This window comes from Lissotriton vulgaris, chromosome 5, assembly GCF_964263255.1.
Source record: "Lissotriton vulgaris chromosome 5, aLisVul1.2, whole genome shotgun sequence".
NCBI lineage: Eukaryota > Metazoa > Chordata > Amphibia > Caudata > Salamandridae > Lissotriton > Lissotriton vulgaris.
This window is the reverse complement of record NC_141693.1, coordinates 1,633,860,210-1,633,881,783: the sequence shown is the minus strand read 5'-3', so window position 1 is coordinate 1,633,881,783 and position 21,574 is coordinate 1,633,860,210. Positions and strand designations below refer to the sequence as shown.

General features: G+C 44.7%; 1 protein-coding gene across 1 annotated transcript in view; it reads left to right on the top strand.

Moving 5' to 3' along the window:
• LOC147716878 (long-chain fatty acid transport protein 2-like) overlaps positions 1 to 21,574 on the top strand; it is a 378,574-nt gene that overhangs the window by 295,098 nt on the left and 61,902 nt on the right. Inside the window, exon 7 of the mRNA XM_086923779.1 lies at positions 5,907 to 6,105. Coding sequence (XP_086779905.1) covers positions 5,907 to 6,105 — 199 coding nt within the window. The remainder of the gene's footprint in view (positions 1 to 5,906; positions 6,106 to 21,574) is intronic.

Below are 21,574 nucleotides of genomic sequence, written 5' to 3'. Positions count from 1 at the left end.
AGAGTGTGAGCTATATCTAGTACAGTGCCTCCTAAAGAAAGGGTCTATGGTAATTGCGCATATGTTTTCATATGTGGTTTAAATTCACCTTTTTTCACATCTAAATGATAGCCTTCTCTAGCGACCCCACTCTAAGATGGCCACCAAGCAAGTAGCTTTAAGTAGGTCCAAAACCATGTTACAACATGGCTGCCAAACTAGCGACCCCACTCTAAGATGGCCGCCAAGCTAGTAGCTTTAAGTAGGTCCAAAACCATGTTACAACATGGCTGCCAAACTAAGTGAATGAGAGCTAGATGCTGAGTCACAGCTTGTTCAAGTAAGTCTAGAGCTAACATGGGTTTGATTTGCTACCAATAATGCAGTAGCCCCAGAAACCTAATAAAACGCTGTTATTTCCTCTAGGGAAAGCGAGCGCGAGTAAAAAGGACTGAGGAAAGCGGTGCCTGCATGGTTAGAAAGCGTTTACCGCTGCAACCGATTGGAACACGAACAGCCCAAGCGAGGAATCCCTCAGAGCAGGTATGCTGAGTAGAGCAACGAGTGCCATACTCTCTCCGTCTGTGCATAAAAAGCGCGTAAAACGTTATTCTCATTATTTTCAGGCTGTAATACAAGACTGAAAATTAACTCCCATTTGGTGGAAACGTAGGATCACGAGAATGATCCAGTAAGTTATGTTGATAACACATGTGCCCCATTCTGTTCTTAGAAAGTGAGCAAGAACAGGTCATGATACCTGTATTTGTTTTTAGATCCCGAAAAGAAAGGAAACTCAGTCAGAACTAATACTCTACCCTTGACCGGCGGCTGCTGGTTCAACAGGTAATAAGAGGAATACGAGTTAAATGTAGTTGGAAGCTAAACAACTGTCAGAAATGTAGCTAAAACAAGTTTTATTTTATACACTTGCAGATATCCCGTATTAAGACAGAGCCCTGATGAGAATCCGTAGAGTTGACATACCGGATTCGAAACGCGTTGGCGTAAAAAGATTAGCCATTTATTGGTCGAATGGACTGAATGAATTAATTTGAAGTCTATTTTTCCTTTTTTGAACTGCCTACATTTAACTGTAGTTCATTGATTTATGATTGTCATCAAGTTTATACTTTTGGCTCTGGTCTTTATGGAAATACGGATGATTTTTTCTTCGTAGTATGAATATTTGAGTGTATATATATCAGAGCAATTCACTTTGTATAATACAACTAGTTATGTGTATGTGTTTGTGTTGTAAATAATCGCGAATTGTAAATAATTGTATATAAGGTGTACAAAACGATAAGGTGTCCCTTTCATACATCGATACTAAAAAAGACAAAAAATAAATAAATAATAAAAGGGTTAGAGTGATATACCCGTACGAACCAGGAAGTCTCTTATGGTTTGTTCCCTCAAAAATAGAGGATTTAAGTAAGTGTGTGGCTGACAATCTGTGTACTTAGAGATGCACAGAAGAGCACCGGGGGGCCGAAGGTGTGTGCACATAATCAGGAAACGTAAATGGCCCACTGCTAGTGGAAGTCTGATTCAAAATCCACCCGCCGACACCCGAGGGAAGAATGAACACAACTACAGGAAAGCTGGTTTTTCCTCTATTTTGCATCGGCCTATATGGTAGCCCAGGCACCCTCTCTGGCTTGCTTCTACGCCCTCCCCTCCACCTTCTTCTTTTACTTCTATCCTCGTAGCCTATGTTTCTATTCTAAACTGTTTGCCCGATCGTTGAGACCTGAGCAACATGGCTGATGCCCAATGGAGTTGCTAGACAACTAATGAGGAGATAGGCCCTGGTTTCCCCCTCGACCGTCACCTACCCAGCCAGGCATCGCTCACAGTTCTTAGTCATCTCTCTGCTATGGCTCCTTCCTCCCCTCCTTTCCTATACATTTTCTCAACCTCGTTGTTTGTTTTACTTTACTTTACTACGCTATTTTAACTGTGCAATATATAACTCAATGTTTCCTCTGTTCTAGCACTCTGATACCTATGGGTAAAGCCAGTGCTTTATAATCCTTTTGATGTACCTTCTAATTGCAATGTTTCCCCTGGTTTTGCGCTCTGGTCTAGATAGCACTATATAACCTTTGCAAATCAAATAATCTAAAACTGTTTTTTCCTGAACACTGAGACCTGAGCAACATGGCTGATGACCGTGGAGCTGCTTGACAGCTAATGAGGAGATGGGCCCTGGTTTCCCCCTTGACTGTCACCTGCCCAGCTGGACATTGGGCATTGTTCTTCCTCGTCTCCCCGCTATTACTCCTTCCTCCCCCTCCTTTGAACTATTGAAACATTGTTTATGTGTACTGTACCTTACTATGCTCTTTTAACTGATGTAACCTGTAACGCAACGATTTAAATGTAAAGCTCTCTGATACCCTCTTGGGTCAAGTTTGTGCTATATAAAACTTTATAAAATAAGTTCCGGCACAGCATGGATGCCCTGCAGGAACTGGGCACAGCATGGATGCCCTGCTAGGAACTGTGCATGTTTGCAGACCAGGGGGGCACACCATGTGCCCCCCTGCATGCATCCCCAAGGCCAGAGGCACCAGGTGGGCCTCTAGGGCCCCCTTAGTTTCCTCACCACCAGGACATGTAAAATGTAAACGTATATGTTCTACTTTTTAAATACATTGCACCCTGCCCTCTGTGATGTCCAGGGCATACCCTAGTGGTGACTTATGTGTATTCAAAAGGAAGGTTTGGCATAGCAAACGGTCTATTTTGCCAGGTTGAAATGGCACTTTAAGCTGCACACAGGCTTCAGTGGCAGGCCTGGGTAAGGTGCTTCTTCAATGGGTGGCACAATAAGTGCTGCAGGCCCACTAGTAGTATTTAATTTTAAGGCTCTGGGTATATGGTATACCACACAAGACGGGACTTATAAGCAAAATAAATATGTAAATCAGGTGTAAACCAATTGAACTATGTTTAGGAGAGTGAGCACAAGCACTTTAGCACTGTCCAGCAGCAGTCCTAAGGCCAACAAATAGGAATTTCAGCCATAAAAAAGAGATAAGTAGGCACAGCATTTAGAAGAAGACCACCCTATGGCTGACCAGTCAAACACCACATATATTGACAATACACTATGAATACCCGATGCAAGATTAGCAGTAGCGACCATCCAAGCAGTTCAGGTGAGATTACCAGCAGAAACAGCAGGTAAACATGTATTGGTAGATACAAAAACGACAAACTGCGGCTGACCAGGGTTCAGCACATCAATTCCAAAATAGTGATAACAAATTAAAAAGTCTGTGCAACTACTTCCGGAGTTTGCCGCACTTCCACTCCACTGGAAACCAGATAAGCCAATATGTATGAAAGGGAAGATGCACCAGAATAAAGTCCATATGCTCCAAGTGTGCCCAAAAAGTATATTTTATTGTATTTAAAATTTTTAAATGAGACATCAGCCAAAGCGGTTCGTTCCACAGCTGGAACTTCGTCAGGGCTTAACTCTATTGTTCCTTGTCCGAGTCAGTCTGTATGCGTGAGTCTGTATGCATAAATCAATATACCCCAAGATCAATCCAAATAGGGTCAATTCTAAGATCGCTTGCAGTGCAGATAGTGGACTTGTCCGATATGAAATGTCCCACAATCGTTCATGCTCAGTTATTCGCAAGGATGGCTCAAAATGATGGCTCGAGTCCTCCACATCCGATGAAGCACAATAACGTAATGAGTAGTATAACTCAGTGTCCCGAGTTTAAAGTGGCCAATGTAGTGGCCAGTGATCCTGGTCCGAGTAGACGCCAGCAGCAACAGTCCATCATCCGGACTTACTGAAAAGATGTATTAGTATTAAATGCCTGCACATGACTAATGAAATGAAAGCCAAAGCATCACATGCCCTAAGGCGCAAAGTGCAAAACTACAACAGTAGGTCTCCACAACTCTGCTTGAATTATCCTTCCACTATCAACTTTAAATGTGTTTGGAATTGCAACCTTTTGTCTTCATCAACATATCAGTTTCTGAAAATACACATTTCTTTCTATCAAATCCTACTTTTCATTTCTGATTGTCCAGAAGAAAACAATTTTCTGTAAAACATACATTTTGCCTTCAAAATATCAGTCTTAAGTTTTAGGAAATACACCGTCCTCAAACATCAGCTTTTAATTTTTATTGAGGACTTATATGTACAAATACCTTGTATGGGCAGAGTCTGTTTCAAGTGCCCAGGTGTTACAATCATAGGCCACATATTCTCACCTTAGCACCAAGAATGCCTGGTATATGCTAATAATGCTCACCTTACTAATAGGGCCACTATTGTGCCAAGGCTGAACTCTATGATGGGCAAGTTGGCCAGCATTTATCAGGCATTCCCATTACTATGTGAGGGTTGTACACCAATATGCCATGGATGCCTATAAGTACGCCAGTTATGTTTTGAATATGTGAATTATGACCAAAAATAGCCAATAATGAATATTATTATGCCATTGGCACCACTATGACTCGAGCTAACATAATTGTGTCAGAAATTAGCCCCTTATGATTAGGTGTAGGTTATACTTTTGGAGGTCCTGCACACCAGATTTTGATTTCAGGCAGCAACATAGTTTATTAGGGCATGAAACAATGTCACAAACACACACATGTAAACGTACACACATGCACACACACACACAGGTGGGACTCTTAGTTGTCTCAGCTCTGGATTCACACAATGCCCTTCTCAGCTGTTGGACTGATCATGCAGCCAAGTAACTCATTTTCACTCTGGCTCTGTAGGCCCAGACTTTGGTGGATCCACGCTGTTCACTGCTCAGGCATCCGTTGACACTATTCTTTCAAGGCCCAGTGCTAATACACCTTTTGGTAATGAAAGAGCAACACCAGCAAATGCCCACACTCCCTGTGACTGAGCTAGGTTAAAAGTGGAGGCAGATAGTAATGTTTCAGACCCTAGAAGATGGCACAATGTTTTTTTTTATTGTTATCCTGAGGTCGTGTTATTGGTTTTGTCTGGCTGTCATTCTAGGGGCATTGAGATGGCCAGTCATGAATTTTTCTGATTCTATAAATGAGGTACCAGGCTAGACTACACCTCTGAGAGGTACTTCAAGGTTGCTGGTGAGCTACCAAGTAGCTCCCATGATACTATTAGGAGACCCGAGGCCTAGATCAATCTGTTAGAGTTTCTTGCTTTACGTCAACCTATGCACTCTCCTAGTTTTCTCTTGTGAGCGTTAACTGGCAGCTTGCAGGTATTTTATATTGTAGGGCATTCCTGGCTTAGATTGTTCTCAGAATCACTCTGCACCTGCGTTTTTCCTTGGTAATTTGCAGCTATTTTGTATGTGAGCGTGTATTTTGCTTCACTTTTTCTTGCAGGTGACTAAAAAAAATATGTTCGCAACAGTCAAGGTACTAATGTCGAAGCACTTTTCGTGCAATAATATGAGTATATCATATGATTTTTTTTATAATTTACACAATAATTCTGCACACTTCGTGAGTTTAAGAAATGTGCAACTTAGCACACTCAGCATGCTGTTTCTATGAACTCGATCCGCACCTCTCCACTGTGGTCCTGTAAGGGTGAAATTAATCAAGCACTAAGAATTCGATTGTACTTATTATTGAAAATAAATTTGCAAATGCCTGTTTGCTTTCGGGTTCTTCATTTTAATATTTATGCCCTACAATCTGAGCAGTTAAAAAACAATGTGATGCAGTAGTACTAAGGGGTACTAAGTGGAATTCCGCAGCTTTGAATGAGTGCTCCCTGGCATTTGCATTTACCACCGTTTTTGCTATGATCTGAATGCTGATAGTTTTATAAAGAGCAATGTCAACAGAATGCTTGTCACAGAATAGAAAAGGCTCCCCTTGTTTGATTCGTTTAGCTCTTCTGTTTGATTTGTCCATTTCTGCAGGTGAGACAGGCCTTCTTGTTGTGAAAATAACAAAGAGCTCCGAGTTCTTCGGCTACGCAGGAGACAAGCGCTTGTCCGAGAGGAAGATTCTGACGGATGTCTTCTGCAAGGGTGACCGCTACTTCAACAGTGGAGACCTGCTGAGGTTTGATGCAGAGGGCTTCATTTACTTCCAAGACCGAGTCGGGGACACATTCCGGTGAGAGATCATGTTTTATTCATAACTCATATTTTCATTTTACAGAAAATAGATTAAGTGTAGCAATATTAGCATTAAGAGATCGCTTCTCTACACAAACAGACAAGACACAATACGGACATCACATTTTAGGAGGGTGTTAGTACTGGAGTCACCAATTCCACCACGTAGCTTGGCGCGAGGCAGGTAGGCACCCGAAGGCTAGGTGTAAAGCAGAAGCGCAGCACACACTCACACTGAGATAGGGAGGCACACGCAATAACATGACACCACACCCGAAAGTTGTTTAAAACAAGAATCTTTTATCTAAACTTCCTAAACAGGCTCATTAACTGTAACATTGTACAAGTCTGGTCTCAATACTAGAATATCTCTTTGTGCAAGGGAATCATTGGAATACTTCAACAGAAGGATAAATGGCACAACAAAATCATGCTTCACATTTCCTAAATTGGGCCACACTAGAATGATCAGTTCAAAGAAAAGGGGTTAACTTAGGCCAAGTACAACAGGATCTAAAGCAGTTCTTAACCCCAATTCAGAAGGCCTGTAGTCACTTTCCCTCTCACCTCAGCTCATTAGGGCCATCACAGGGTTAATCAGGGCCCACAGGGGTAATCAGGGCCAAAAGGGCCCAGCTGCAGCCTCTGGCGGGGGAGGGGCAGTCACGGGGCTGCCTCTTAGGTGTTCTGACGCTCCTTGGCAGCCCAGCTATCACCGTGTACTGGCACCCTCCCCCGGGGGGGGGGCTCCTTTGGTCTGGGTTCCAGATGTGATTCGGGTCAAGGTGTTGGCATCGCGCTCGGTGGAGCCCCCAATATGTGAGTTGGTCCCGGCCCTCCCAATATCTCCTCTTGCTCAGGGACCAATGAGGACACGGCGTAGAAGAGGGACAGCATCCTCAACCAATGGTGTGGAAGCTTCTGAGGGTGCGGAGCACAAGAGCTAATCAGAGGCTCGCTTTTGGTAGGCGCTGTGCAGAGGGGGGCAAGGCAGATGACGCGGCTCGTGTCCAACATCTCTCGGGCCCAGTGCGGCCCTGGCTGAAGCCGTGGCAGCCTTTCTCCGTCCTTCGGGAGGGGCCGCAGCAGGGACCAAGGCCTGTGTGCTTACTCTTCCCTCAAGCCCACACGGACAGCGCAGCTCCACCGCACCTCTCCCAGGCTGCGGCGGTTATAAGGGCAAACAGTGCTTTCCAGGGCACAACGCTTTCCAGGTACCTGGCGGCGGCAGTGTTGGGCAACCAGTGGCAGAATCTAGTGCTGTAGTGCTTAGAGGGCACAGCGTTGTCAAAGGGGCAGGTCAGTTTCCACAATAAAGCGCCCATTAGGCATTGCGCTAGGGTATGAAAGCAGTCTCCGACAGTCTAGTGCTTGGGTGGAGCACAGCACAGGGGCGGCAGTTTGGCATCAGTCTGTCAGCAGTTCAGCGCTGTGGGGGCACAGCACAGGGAGGATTACAGCGGCAGCAGCACAGTTCTGTCAGGGAAGAGCTTAGATGGTGCAGCGCTGTTACCTGGTTGATTCCCCAGCAGTACTCCCAGCAAGTGGCCCCCTTCTTCTTGACAGCGCTTGATTGATGAATGGCAGGTCTCAGTGTAGGTTCTAGGTTAGGAGGGGGGTTGTGTTGGTGGGCTCAGAGACAGGATAGTTCCCTCTAGCACACTGGAGGTGGTTCCCTGAGTTCCCCCTCGCTGGGCTAGATCAGTAGGCTGGCAGAGTCCCTCATTTAACTTGGAAAAGCAGTACCTAGGCCCAGTCAGTCCCAGTAGTGTAGGTTCCTCCCCCAGGCCCAACAGCCTAAGACCCCTGCAGAGGTTCCCCCACGTCCAGTGGTGCCCAAACTAACTTGCTCAGTTTCCCTCCTTTACTTTTATACCCCTAGGTCAGGTGACCCTCCTCTAAAGGCGGCAAAGCGTAACCCCTCCCAGGGCTGGAAAGTTCCAGGAGCTTCCACATTCTAGGCTTTAGAACAAAAAGGCGGGATGATAGTGATACTGTAACAGGATGTCCCAGCCTGCTCCTAACCACTAGTGTGTGTCCTCAATGGCCACTCTGCAGTAGCAGGGGCCTGTGGCAGCCATGTTGTTGGGAGAGAGCACCTGCACCTCAGCACTGTTTGGCAGTGGTCAGGCGCCCAGAGACCTATTTCCAACAAAAGACAGTGGCAAAAATGAGGCAAAAGGGACAAATAAAAACGGGGTAAGACCACCCTAGGGCTGACAGGTCTGATAGAGGGGCATATAAAAAGACAGAGTAACAAAGCAGTTGTTTCCGTAGCATCAACACCATATGTAAATAGAGGAGGTATCAGATTAGAGGACAAAAATATTAACGCTGACATAGCGCTTCCAAAAATGATGACTAGGTATTTCATAATGCAATGACTGCCGGTTGGCTTAACTAGTGTTGTGACTTGTGGTGTTCCTTTGCATCCTTTTCCTTAGTTACCGGTTCCCAGCTGCTAAGCCAGCCTGAATGTGATTTGTGTGGAATGTTGGAATGTTTGATGATGCTCTGGAATGCTGCTGTGCCTGGTGTGGTGGACAGAGAGAGACACTTATCTGTTACTTACTTACCATCCGAATAACCTGCAACTAACTTTCATAAACCTTCTACTTATAGCCTACCCTATGGCTAACTGGACTTTCAGATTGCACCAATGAGCCAGCCTTTATGTTGCCAGCTGCCCAATACAATGTTCCTGCTAAGACTTAAAATATAGTTTGTCAGCCAAGCACCAGATTCTGAGCATAATTTCCTAGCAAACACTGTTGCTCTTGGAACAAAGCCGCAGAATTGAGTGTGATGATAAAACTGTGAGAATCCTTAGCATTAAACATCTCTTTGCAGAAATTAATGCTAACATATCAGATGTAGAAAATTTTAGTTCCAAGCACACTAGCGTCATGATCAATACTGAACATCTGTTTTTCAGCTGCTTGAATACTGGCTATTGGCTATAATTGACCCACCGCCATTAACTTGTTCCATTTACTTTAGGCAAGAGGCTGTTTAATCAGTTACACTTTTTAACAGCATCATGTGTTGTTGCTTAATGGCCCAGTAGCTGTTGGATGTTCTTCAGCTTTGCATTTGAATGCAGGAAGACAATGCGCCTCTTCTGCGATCTGATCTATCTCATTACATCCATAGAGACTACATCAAAGGCATCTTCTAGTATCAGGGATTTCGAATCTATACTGCCTTGTCCACAACAATACCACAATTGCGGTTCTAAGCTGTATCCTCAGGCGTTGGGTGTACAGATCACCATTCTCAGGCCTCTCACAATATAGAATTTTTTTTCGAGCTTGACCATCATATGCCCATGCTACTGCTTTGAGAGTTAAAAATCCTCTGAGGGTGAATGCCCATCTCAGAGTGAGTTTGAGCCATGCCGCTGATCTGTCTTTTGAGATTGGTCTTGTTTTTTTAGTAAGTTAGTTAGAAACTGAGTTGCTAGCAAAGCTGACTACTAGTTGTGCTTTCTATCCACAATGATTTTGCCCTGTCCATCTTCTTTCACTAGAAGAGTCTAAACTTACCATTTTCAGAGGTCGATATGACAAATGTACTCCTAAATTAAATCAACAAGATGATTATCTAAAAGACTAAACAGAACGATTCCAGGTCGGTAGTGTCAACTATTGTGCAGCCTAATTCCATCTGCCCCCTTTCTCCTTGCCTGCGGGGCAGGACCCCCTTTCTATATGTTCCTAATTTGATGCTATCCCGTATTTTTCGAGAACAGGAATGGGGGCCCACACTCTTAGGCTATTGGTACAATGGTATTGGGATATCCCCATGCATAACCACCAAACATAAGGTTAGCCTGTAAAAGCGGTTCATAATATGTAGCTATCCATGAACAAATAGCAAGTGCCTTCAACTCTGTATTAAGCATAGTATTCCAACAAGCAACAGAGATACCAGAAACACTGACCACTCCAGTTATTTTAAACTCCACAAACTGCAGTAAGGTTGGCGGTAAAGGGACTCAAGTACATTTGAAATGATCCCCTCCAAGGGGAATTTCTTAGTCAACTAGAAAGATAAATGAATTTTTTAAATAAACATTTCCTCAAATATGACTCTAAAATTACAGCTTTGAGCTGATCCGATGGCTATTTTGCCACATTAATTCTGTCTTTTGTTGCCCATGTGCAAGAAAAACAATGTCTCCAGGCCTACTTCAAGCTAAAACGTGTATTATGCAAAATAACAATATCGCAGCCCAGAGAGAAAGAACTTTGCCTTTCCAGGCAGTTGAGAATCTAATTCTAAACCATCTCCAGATTTCACCACCTTCTATTCTTTTTATTCACGTACACAGTTGAAACAGCATACATGTAACAGAAACTTAAGGTAACAGTACTAACTGATGAATGTGTGTCTCTTGAGAAGAAAGAACAATGATTGGTAAATTCAATCGTGTCCACTATTTTATTTTTATGCATTTATTTAGAAGTACATATATTCATATGTGTGTGTTTGTATATATTTATACTTATACATTTATACACACACAACTATATATACATAGACACGCAAACACATGCACAAACACACATATGTTGTAATATTATATCTTACTTTTCTTCAGTTTTAGGAGGAGTAATCTGGCAACAAGATTACATATTTAAATTGTTTTGAACATGGATACATTGATTGTGCTTTTAATGTTAATATAACACAAAGCTGCAGTAGAAGATAATGTGTAGATCACGGACTCCCCACAACATCCTGTGATTCTGAGTAAATCACTTAGGGCCACATGTACGAAGCCTTTTTCAAAGAATCAGCCCATTTGTGAATGCTAAAAGGCATTTTGGCATGTATCAAACCCAAATGCCATTTGGTAACCTGCTATCAATTCGCAATTTGAGTTTGTTATTCGGTATTAGGAAGGGGCGTGTTGAGGGTGCCCTCCCTTATACCGAATCGCCGTCGTATGTAGGAATGCTTTGCAACCGAAATGCAGTCACAAAACATTCACATTTCACCACCAAATTCAATTTGAAGGTAACCCATTCACAAATTGGAAGGGGTCACCTTCCCATTTGCAATGTTTGTAAAAGCATTTTTTAAGGACAGGCAATGGTCCCACGGACCACTGCCTACTCTTAAAAACTGAAACTTAGAAGTTGTATTCTTGTTTTTGAAATGCGTCCCAATTTGTTTTATGGAAAACCGCTGCATTTAAAAAAAAGATTGCTTTATTTAAAAGAAATCACAGACATTATGGTCTGCTGACCCCAGCAGGCCACCAGTCCTGTTATATGATTCCGACTAGTTCGCAAACTGAGCCCTACCTCGTTAATATTCATAAGGTAGGTCTATTTGCAACTGTTAGATCTGGGGGTCTCTAGTTTGCATTGGTTATCACCTTTGTCCAAATAGGGACCCTTACTTCTAAGTCAGGATAGGGGGATTACACTCCTTAATTACCCCTGCTCACCCCCTTGGTAGCCTGGCACGAGCAGACAGGCTTATCTCAGAGGCAGTGTGTTAAGCATTTGTGAATATACACAGTAATAGAGTGATGACAATACAGATGGACACAACACAGGTTTTATAAAAATAAGTATTCTTTATATAGACTTAAACAAAAGACCACAAACGACAAAAATCCACAATACTACACTTAAGATTACTTAAAAAATTATCAAAGTCTTTTAGTTCAAGTTGAGGGTAAATGCGACAAAGTTCTCAACAAAGTACCTTGATGCGTAACGCAAAGTGAACAAAAGGCTCGCAAAATGGGAGATGCGTCGGTTCCGTGACCCGGTGGAACGGTTGCGTCCTTCCTCAGTAGGGGACTCGTCGTGAGCCTTACCGGTGCTGAGATGATGCGTAGATTCTCGGCCTGCGGGCCCATTGCGTTGCGCAAGATGGTGCCTTGATGTGATGCAATGATCTGGTTGTGATGCGAGAAGATGGAGCCCTTGATGCGGCGATGCGATGACGATGCGATGACGCCCTGGCAGCCTTGCGACGACTCTGTACTTTGGAGCAGCAACAGGCCCTGCGACCCTGCCCTCGGGCCTACCATAGGGGTGTCTAATATGAAGCAAAGGGAAAGTTTAGGGACTGGCAAGTGGGTGCACTTGGTCAAGCTGACATGGCAGTGCTAGAATGCACACAGGCCTTGCAATGGCAGGCCTGAGACACATTTTACAAGCTGCTTCTGTGAGTGGCACAACGAGTGCTGCAAGCCCACTATCAGCATTTGACTTACAAGCCCTGGGCACACATGGTGCACTGTACTAGGGCCTGACAGATAAATCAAATAACCCAATCATAGAATCTAATCAGTATATCAATTTAACATGGCGAGCACTTGCACTGTGGCACTGATTAGCAGTGGCACAGCGCCCAAAGCATACATCCAGCAAAAACATATCAAAACAGAGGAGGCAATCCATCAAAAATGGAAGGGAGACTCACGCCAATGATGCCAGGTCTAACAGCAACGCAGTGGGAATCCCGAACTAAACTCAAAAGCATATCATATATTTGCAATAGAGATTTCCTAATTGCAATTTGCAGGTAATCGCAATTAGGAAACCGCTATTTTAAACTTCGTACATGCGGCCCTTAATCTCCTAGGGCCAGTTGTATCAATGCTGCTTGTAGCTATCGCAAATTGTGAATTGGCATTAAGGAATCTCAAATTACCACCAACTTGTAGTTGGTAGTAATTTGCAAATTCCTAGAAAAAAGCATTGTTTGCATTTTTCTGAGGGCCAAATGGCGCATATACATGCCCTAAGGGCATGTATGTTCGCCACATGTGCACACATGCATATTTCAAGGGTGCTTAAGGGTGGCCTTTTGGCCCCCTTGCACCCATGAAATTGCATGCTCAATCTGCGAGTGCCCATTCTTTCCTATGTGCCTCTAGGCCCATAGGAATGAATGTGAAGGCATTCCTTAATAAGAGGGATGGGGTCCCAGTGAGAATTAGATAATTCTATGCAAGTTAAATCAAGTCAGGAAACACTTAATGAGTCTACAATGTTTTATTCACATTATAGACCAAAACAGGATATAGTATCCAACATTACTAATTTGAAAAGGTTGAATAGTGCCCCTAGAGGTGAGGAGGAAGTGATAATGTGAGGGTAGTGCAGGTAAGGAGTAGTGACAGTAAAATCAGATATGTATCTAAAACATTTGAAATTCAATTAGAAATGTACAAAACGGTCATTGATCCAAAAGCATTATTTCATCAAACACATGCCCCACAATAATACATTGTATGTAGTAATAGTGGATAGGGGGCTGGAGCAAGGAAGAAAGTTGTCGACGTTTCGACCCCCAGATAATGCAGGAATCAGTGGAACCCTTGCGGCGGGGTCTTCATCAGGACAATGAGGGGGACTAGCAACCTATTAATGTCAATAATAGGTAAAAATTACTTGCCTATTCAAAAAGATACCGTAGTCACATAATTAAAAGGACACACCATTAGAGGGCCTACCTATTTAATCGGTGCACTCTGTCATATAATCACATTGAAACCCTCTGCGAGAAGACCATGACGTCCTGCGGGGAATTCAAAACAATGAATGAATTATTCTGAAAATAGTCCGCAAGTGCGGAATGGGTTACATCAAGAACATGTAAAGGAGTTAAATAATGAAGGGACTTACAATTGACTTGTAAATATTGGCGTAGTTGGCAAGATCCGAAAACTGGCCCGGGGACGCTGGGCACTGGAAACCACACGAGGTATCTGAATAAGTGAGGGATTGAGTTAATACTCGTGCGTAAAGGACTTATTGAATGGAGGGTATTGTCAACAAGGCAGCGCTGGCTTACCGGAATTTAACAATCATGTGAAGTTGGTCCCCATAGAAAGGCGAGGCTCCGTAAAAATTGGGAGTCGTCCGCTGGGAAACGAAAGGGGAGAGCAACGTGTTAGTGTTGTACTCCTGTTATAGTTAATCGAAAAAGCATTCGTGGTGGATGAGTCGCCAAGCGGCGAGCAGGCTTACCGATGTAAATTATAACCGTCGTCTTCTCGGCTGGGTCAAGTCATGAAGCTCCGTATAAATCAGGAGTCGTAGGCTACGCCATTTGATCGGCACACATGACCTCTGACTTTAGATTAAGTTGTCTCGTGCTTGGTTTCCCAGGTTACGGACCAAATAGGAAGCGAGGCTTCCAGTCCTGACTATGCCGAGAAGACGCCAGTTATAATCTAAATCGGTAAGCCTGCTCGCCGCATGGCGACCCATCTGTTAAGAAAACTTTTCCAATTAACTACAACTGGAGCGCAACACTAACTCGCTGCTCCACTCTTTTGTTTCCCAGCCTACGACTCCTGATTTATACGGCCCAAAGGAATGAATTGGAGATTGCATGAGCAATTTCAAGGGTACAAGGGTGTCAAAATGACGCCCTGTTGCACCCCTGAAATTGATCTGTGCACATATGTTGCACACACACATGCCCTAAGGGCATGTGTGTGCGCAACACGAGACTTTGAAAAATGGACAAAAGTGCATTTTTCAAAGTTTTTGCAAATTACCATGAAGTTTAAATTCATGGTAATTTCCTACTCCTATTAGCGAAATGTTTTAACTTTAATGCATTGCATTTAAGGAATCTCAATTTGGGATTCCTTAAATGCAATCGCAATTTAAGGAATCGCAATTTAGAGATTTCTTAAATTGCGATTTTTGCATTTGGAAAGATGCATCCCAAATGCAAAAGTACCAGTCGCAAAGGGGCAGATTCTGAGAATCTGCCCGTTTGTGACCGGTTTTTCCTTTGATACATGTGCCTGAAAAAGTTTGCAAAAACCTACATACATTTGCTATTATAGACTCACAAAATGTAATCTTGATACATCTGGGCCCTAGTTCAGTTTTCATGTAAAGTGCTCTACTGCCCTCGGGCCAAGTACTCAATATATATTAAGGCAAAACAAAGTATAGGGAGCTCTTAGTTGTACGCAGGAATATTGTTAGAGCTGTAAAATAACACGTTATTTAGTTTTATGAATGCATAATTTGAGATATGTATGCTAATTTAAAGCAGCCACAGCGGCTGCTATAGAAGAAACAGAGTGATGTGGTCGGCGGTGGGTTGTCTCTGTGGTGCAGCTTTGAATAGAATTTGAATGGTAGGTGCAGATTTTAAGTTCTAAAGAACGCATGCAGTGGCTGCGAACCTGTTTGCCTTCTCAAGCGAAACGTGAGTTGCCTTTATCTATCTGTATAGTTTTATGTAGTGCCGCCCTCTCTCCTGCGTGCTTTGTTGGATTTTGTGTTTATGTAACCTTCATTTTTAGTTTGCAATGTTGTATTGTGTCTCTACTGTTCTCTTGTAATGTAACTGGCTCTATTTTACAGCGCTCTGACACCTTCGGGTAATGTCTGCGCTTTATAAAAATGCACTAAATAAATAAATAAATAAATGAAATAAATTAAAACAGGCAGTATGCACACTGTGTAACTAGGCAGCAGATATCTGGACAGGCAGAGTTTTGCTCGCTTAGCTAATCATTCTCCACGCCCTTGTATCGATGTGTGTTATCACAGTGAGAGAGAAGTTTCTGCTCCTAAGTGTGCAGTTCCATTCTGCTTCCTTTTATGGCAAAATTGTAAAAACAAGAATTGATAAAGTGAACTTCATTGCTGTGGTGAGCATCCAAAAATGTTACAGAGTGAGACCAGAACTGATGAATAACACTGGCAGCCAATAACTGAACTTGACTGGAAGAAACAAACCTGTGGTTATGAGGGAGATCCAAAAGCCCCAATATCTGTCTTTATGTTGTATAATGTATATTGTATGTTGTGAATTATTGACGAGTTATTTTGAGATGACTAATGCTGTCTGTAGTGAGACCTAAAAGGTGCCTTGAGAAAAGATACAACATGGAAAACCTGAGACGCTAAGATAGCTGTTCTGAGGATTCTTGTTTTGCCTTACCAGGCATAAAAAATAGTCTTGTGCTCGTCAGAGGTGAGAAAACTCAAACAATTAAGTATAACATGGACATGTAAAATAGATGCGGTTAAATCGACAAGGCACTGTTCACCCACACATACAAAGTAGATATGTAAATCACATTTTTTACCTGTTTTAAGTTTTCTTCTACATGAATGCCTATCATCACTGTTCATGTGCATAAAACACTTTAGGGCATATTCTCCAGGACTCATCGCCGATTTATCGGCACTTTAGCGCTGCAAAAGTGGCGATAGATTTATTGCCCGATTCCCAACGACCAGCCAGATCAGCGATGCGATTTAAAAACAGGCGATAAGGTGCGTTAGCAGCAGGGATTAAACACCTGCCTTTTACTGGTGTTAAGCAGGACGACAACCTGCAGTATGTAAGGTAGCCCAGCCCAGAGCCTCATCTGTAGACCAACACATGTCATGAAGCTACTGATTATGCAGCTCGGAGGACCACAACACCCACTACCACCACCCCCACCCACCGGACCACTCCTCCCCCCGGACTACCACAGAGGCAGCGCAGAACAAGACAGCGTGTCTTCCGAAATCGCCCCAGCCTCAGAGACTTAACAACAGAGCCCTACAGGCTCAGAAGGACAACCATCCTCTGCATCCTGACCCACATTGCCCACAGCGGAGAACCAAAATCCCTCCGCAGACAAAGCTGGTGGCTGTGCTGCACCTGTTGGCCTTTGGTACCTTGCAACCAACAACTGCCAGAGTCGGAGGAGTCTCACAGCCAGCCCTATCAAAGTTCCTCCCACCTGTCTTGGATGCCATTATCAGCTTGGTACCCCAGAACCTTTACTTCCCCCACACTGCGCAGGAACAACAGGAGACCACGGAAGGCTTCTACACCATAGATGGCTTCCCGCAAGTGTTGGGGGCAATTGACTGCACACATGTCCTACTTGTGCCCCTGCCGACACTGCAAACAATTACTGAAACAGAAAGCACACACATTCCATCAATGTGCAGGCATTAGTGAACCACCGGGGACTCTTCACCAACGTCATCACCAACTACCCAGGCAGTGTGCAGGATTCCTACATCTTACGACAGTCCATCATCAACCAGCGCCTCCAGGATGGCAGCTATGGAAATGGACTGTTCGTTGGTAAGTACCAAATGAACACACCACACACCTCAACTCCACAATCATGCAACTCACAACTGTGGGAATGCACACATTCCAAAATCACATACAACATGTCAAACAACATCTCCACCTACCAGACATGACAACACAAGAAACTGTGGTAACCGTAGCCAGCCATGTAGACAAACATCCACGTCATGGCACATCTGCTACACAATTGCTGAATTTGGGGAGAGGTGGGAACCAAGAATGTGCGAAGGAGGCAAGTGACCCATGAATAAGAATGTACACAATGCCAAGTGTGGCGGTGATGTGCTGGACAGACTGCAGTATGCAGAGCACAGACATGTCCATTTGGACATATACTGCTGGTGTTTGTAGTGTTGTGGACAGTCGACTCAACCATGTGACCTCAGGCAGTGGGGAAGACCTTGGACATGTTGCCATGTCCAAGGTCTTCCTCACTGCCTGAGGTCAGGCTAGGAGTGGGAATAAATAACCCTGGGCTCTGCGCATGGTTAACTTCCGGGATGGCCCACAATGTAAATACAGGGTGTGTCTCAGTGTCCGCCATATCCTGACCATAGGCCGACACACAAGTGGCCGACCACCTTCAAAGGCCCATATCACAGTGTCGTTGTCAGGCTTGTGGACTTGCACAGACAGTCATGACAATGGTGTGTCTTAGGAGTGCAAGTGATACAACCATGCAGCGCACACAATTAATTTGGCTTAGGGGAGTGAGGAGCAGCTATGAGGCAACGGAACACACATGGATGCCGCTCATTCGCCACAAGCAATACATGTCAAACATGAATCTCATAGTCGCACACATCACACACCACTTAAATAATAAGCCTGCCAACACAGACTGCAGAACCACCGATTGACACATATCTCTCTCCCCTGTCACAGTTGAATATGTATATGCAATTTGCCCGTGGGTGATGACACCCCTCCGAGACACGAACACCCAGGCCCAGAGGCAGCACAATGTGGCCCACAAACACACCAGGGGCATTGTGGAGCGCTCATTTGGCATGTTAAAGTTACTTTTCAGGTGCCTGGACATCACAGGTGGAAGACTCCTGTACAGCCTGGAAATAGTGTGCAAGATGATCATTGCATGTTGTGTAGTGCACAACATATGTGTAAACGCCAATGCCCAATGGATCAAAGTGCCAGATGCACCGGACGATGATGATGAAGATGAGGCAGGTGGACCACACCCCAGTGCAGCTGCAGCAGTAATAGCCCAAAGGAATACAATCATTGACAATTTCTTCACATGAACACGTCACATTGTGACTGTCCTCAGCAGTCATTGGACAGGACAAAATGACTACAAGTACAGCATGTGCAAATAAAATCATTCCAACTCACATTCCCTGTGTGCATGTCACTCCTCTGCATAAGCACATCACTCTGACAAGTGTGAGTGCAACATTTAGTGCTAACAATCTCACAAATGGCAATTAGATGGTGGGTGTGTCACCTCTGAACATAGATCCTGTGTAGGGTCTCACGTGTTCACAATGCCATTTCAGGGTGTCAAAGATAGTACGTAATCCCACTCAGCAGCATATCACATGTGTCCAAAGTCATGACATAAAGGCTGTCATTTGTGACCAAGAAAAGACAACAAGGCGTCATTTGGGCTAAAATATGTACCACCATGATGCAAAATTGCACCCTGTGACTCAAGTCCCAAAACATTAGCAACATGGACGTGAGGGGAAATCACTGGCCCTACATTCATCCATACTTTCATACTTGATTGATCATAGACATGAGACATCAGTGTGAATTTGAATGTTTTATTCACATTCAGTGGAGTGTTGAAGCTGGAGCAGCACAGGGCCTTGCAATCCCCACTTTACATTGTTGCCCCGTGGAGGGCCAGCCAGAGTCCTTTAGGGAATAACAAGTTCATCAGAAGAGGAAGAGTTCAGTCCGCATTCTGATTGCTGTGTCATTGGTAACCAAACAGAATATGGCAGTCCATGTCGAGGTCCAAGGTGAGTGTAGCAGAGTGTATCAGGGGACAGTGGAAGATGATGATGCAGAGGGCAGAACCAAGCAGAAACAGGTCCTATGGCGGAGATGAATGCTACTGTGTCCTTCTTACCACTGAGGCAGAATCTTCTGCATCTTCGTTTCTCTGATGTATCATGTGCCTCACATGTGGGTGGTGTTGATTGTCTGCATCACTGTGTGGCACTGACACTTCAGGGGACGGAGATGTGGATGAAGTGGTAGCAGCAGCATTCATCCGGGCCAGGCCTTGTGGCAGCAATGCCATGATGTAGGACTGCAGGGCATGGAAGAACCCAACTACCTCTGGCTGGTGTGCAGCTGTGGCAGCCATTCTTTCCGCCTGCGTCCGCTCCATATTCTCCATGATCCTCTGCATGTGTCCAAACTCCCGGCTGACATCGCTGGAGCCACACTGACTAGACAGTTGTTCTTGTCTCCCAGTCAGAACTCCAGCGATGTTAGCCATGGATTGTTGGAGAGCATGGAGCCGACTGTGGGTGTCCGTTAGGGAATATAAGTGGTCCCTGATGGGACTTAGACACCCACGTATGGCATCTAGTTTGGATGCCATGTGGTCGAAACCCACCCGCACCTGTTCAGCCATCTTCTCCTGGCACCCCAACACAAGGCATTGGAAGGCCATGCATTGTTCATAGGGGTCCTGGGAGACAGCTGTGGGGGTGAGTGCTTCCTGCTGTCTGGTCATTTCAGGGGATGGGGTCTCCTCGATGCGGCTGGGCTGCCCTTCTCCTAGAGGTGGAGTGCTGAGGCTGTCCATAAGCTGTTGGAGGGTGTTGGTGTCAATGTTGGGGAGGTCCTCTTTGTCATCAGTGAAGAGGTGTTCGGTCTGTTCTGCAGGAAGTGTTGACTTTTCCTCTGCAATGTGAAGGGGAGATGCAGTTTAACATTGTGTTCACATGTATGTTGACGCATTGTACAAGTTTACATACAGACTGCATGACAATGTACATTGTGACTGTTTGGGAGGAGCGGCCTATTTGATGTGGGACAGTGGACATTTCGACAACATCACAGATGTGTATTTATACTTGTACATTATCAACTCACATTTCCCTGCTATGCCAAATGTGATTGGCCAGTTTCCACACACAAGCGGCACCAGTTGTGTCCTCTGTTCTTTTGTGAATATGTTGCAGTTTGGATCACATTGTTTTGAATTTTGATGTGCTCTGAATGTTATGTGTGTGTGCTGCATTTTGGGAGAGTCGCCCCTGCAAGTCTGATATTGCTGCCCCTTATCTATTTTATGCGGTGTGCCTTTGACTTCTGTGCTTATACAGTGCTGAGATGTTGCATACTTGGGTACATTGGGCTCTTGGTTGGAGTTGGGAGTCTGGGGCATGGTTTGACCGCAGATGTGTTGTTGATGTCAGGGGTTGTTTGTGCACATGGATGTGTCAGAATGTGACCTGCTCCTTTACGGATGTGGTCACACTCAGCCACCTTAGTGTCGTGGCATGCAACATGTCATGATATATTGACTGCAGCCATGCTTTTCCTCATGCAGTGTCACTTGCATTGTCAGTGTGGCTCACAGACACGCCGATTTGCCAGGTTTTTGCACATGTGCATGGGTTATGTGAGATTGGTGATGTGTGGAAAGGGCATCCTCTGGGCACATAGTCGACGAGGGCCTACTTGCTGTTTCTAGGTATGCTGCAGTGTGCCAAGGGCATATGGGACATGATCTAGAGCCGGGGTCTCCAACCGGTCGATCGAGAGCTACCGGTAGCTTGCGGAGACCCAGGGAGTAGCTCGTGTAGCCCTTCATGGGCTATTTACTTTTCCGGCTGCATTTGCTCGCCCTCACCCAAACCAGCCGCTTGGATTGGAGCTTAGCTGAGGGTGGGGGCGGGTGAAGAGGATGACGCTCCTCTTCTGGAGCTGCAGACTCTTCTCGTGAGAGTCTGACTCCTGTGACGTCATCGAGGGCAGAAGGACACGAAAAACAAGGTAAACAGAGGGCAGAAGGGCACAAAAAACGAGGGAAACAGAGGGCAGAACGGCACGAAAAACGATGGAAACAGAGGGCAGAAGGCCACAAAAAACGAGTAAAACAGAGGGCAGAAGGCCACAAAAAATGAGGGAAACAGAGGGCAGAAGGGCAGAAGGGCACAAAAAAAGAGGGAAACAGAGGGCAGAAAGGCACAAAAAACAAGTGGAAAACAAGTGAAACAGAGGGCAGAAGGCCACATAAACCGAGGGATACAGAGGGCAGAAGGGCACAAAAAATGAGGGAAACAGGGCAGAAGGGCACGAAAAGCGATGGAAAGAGAGGGCAGAAGGCCACAAAAAACGAGGGGAACAGAGGGCAGAAGGGCACGAAAAACGAG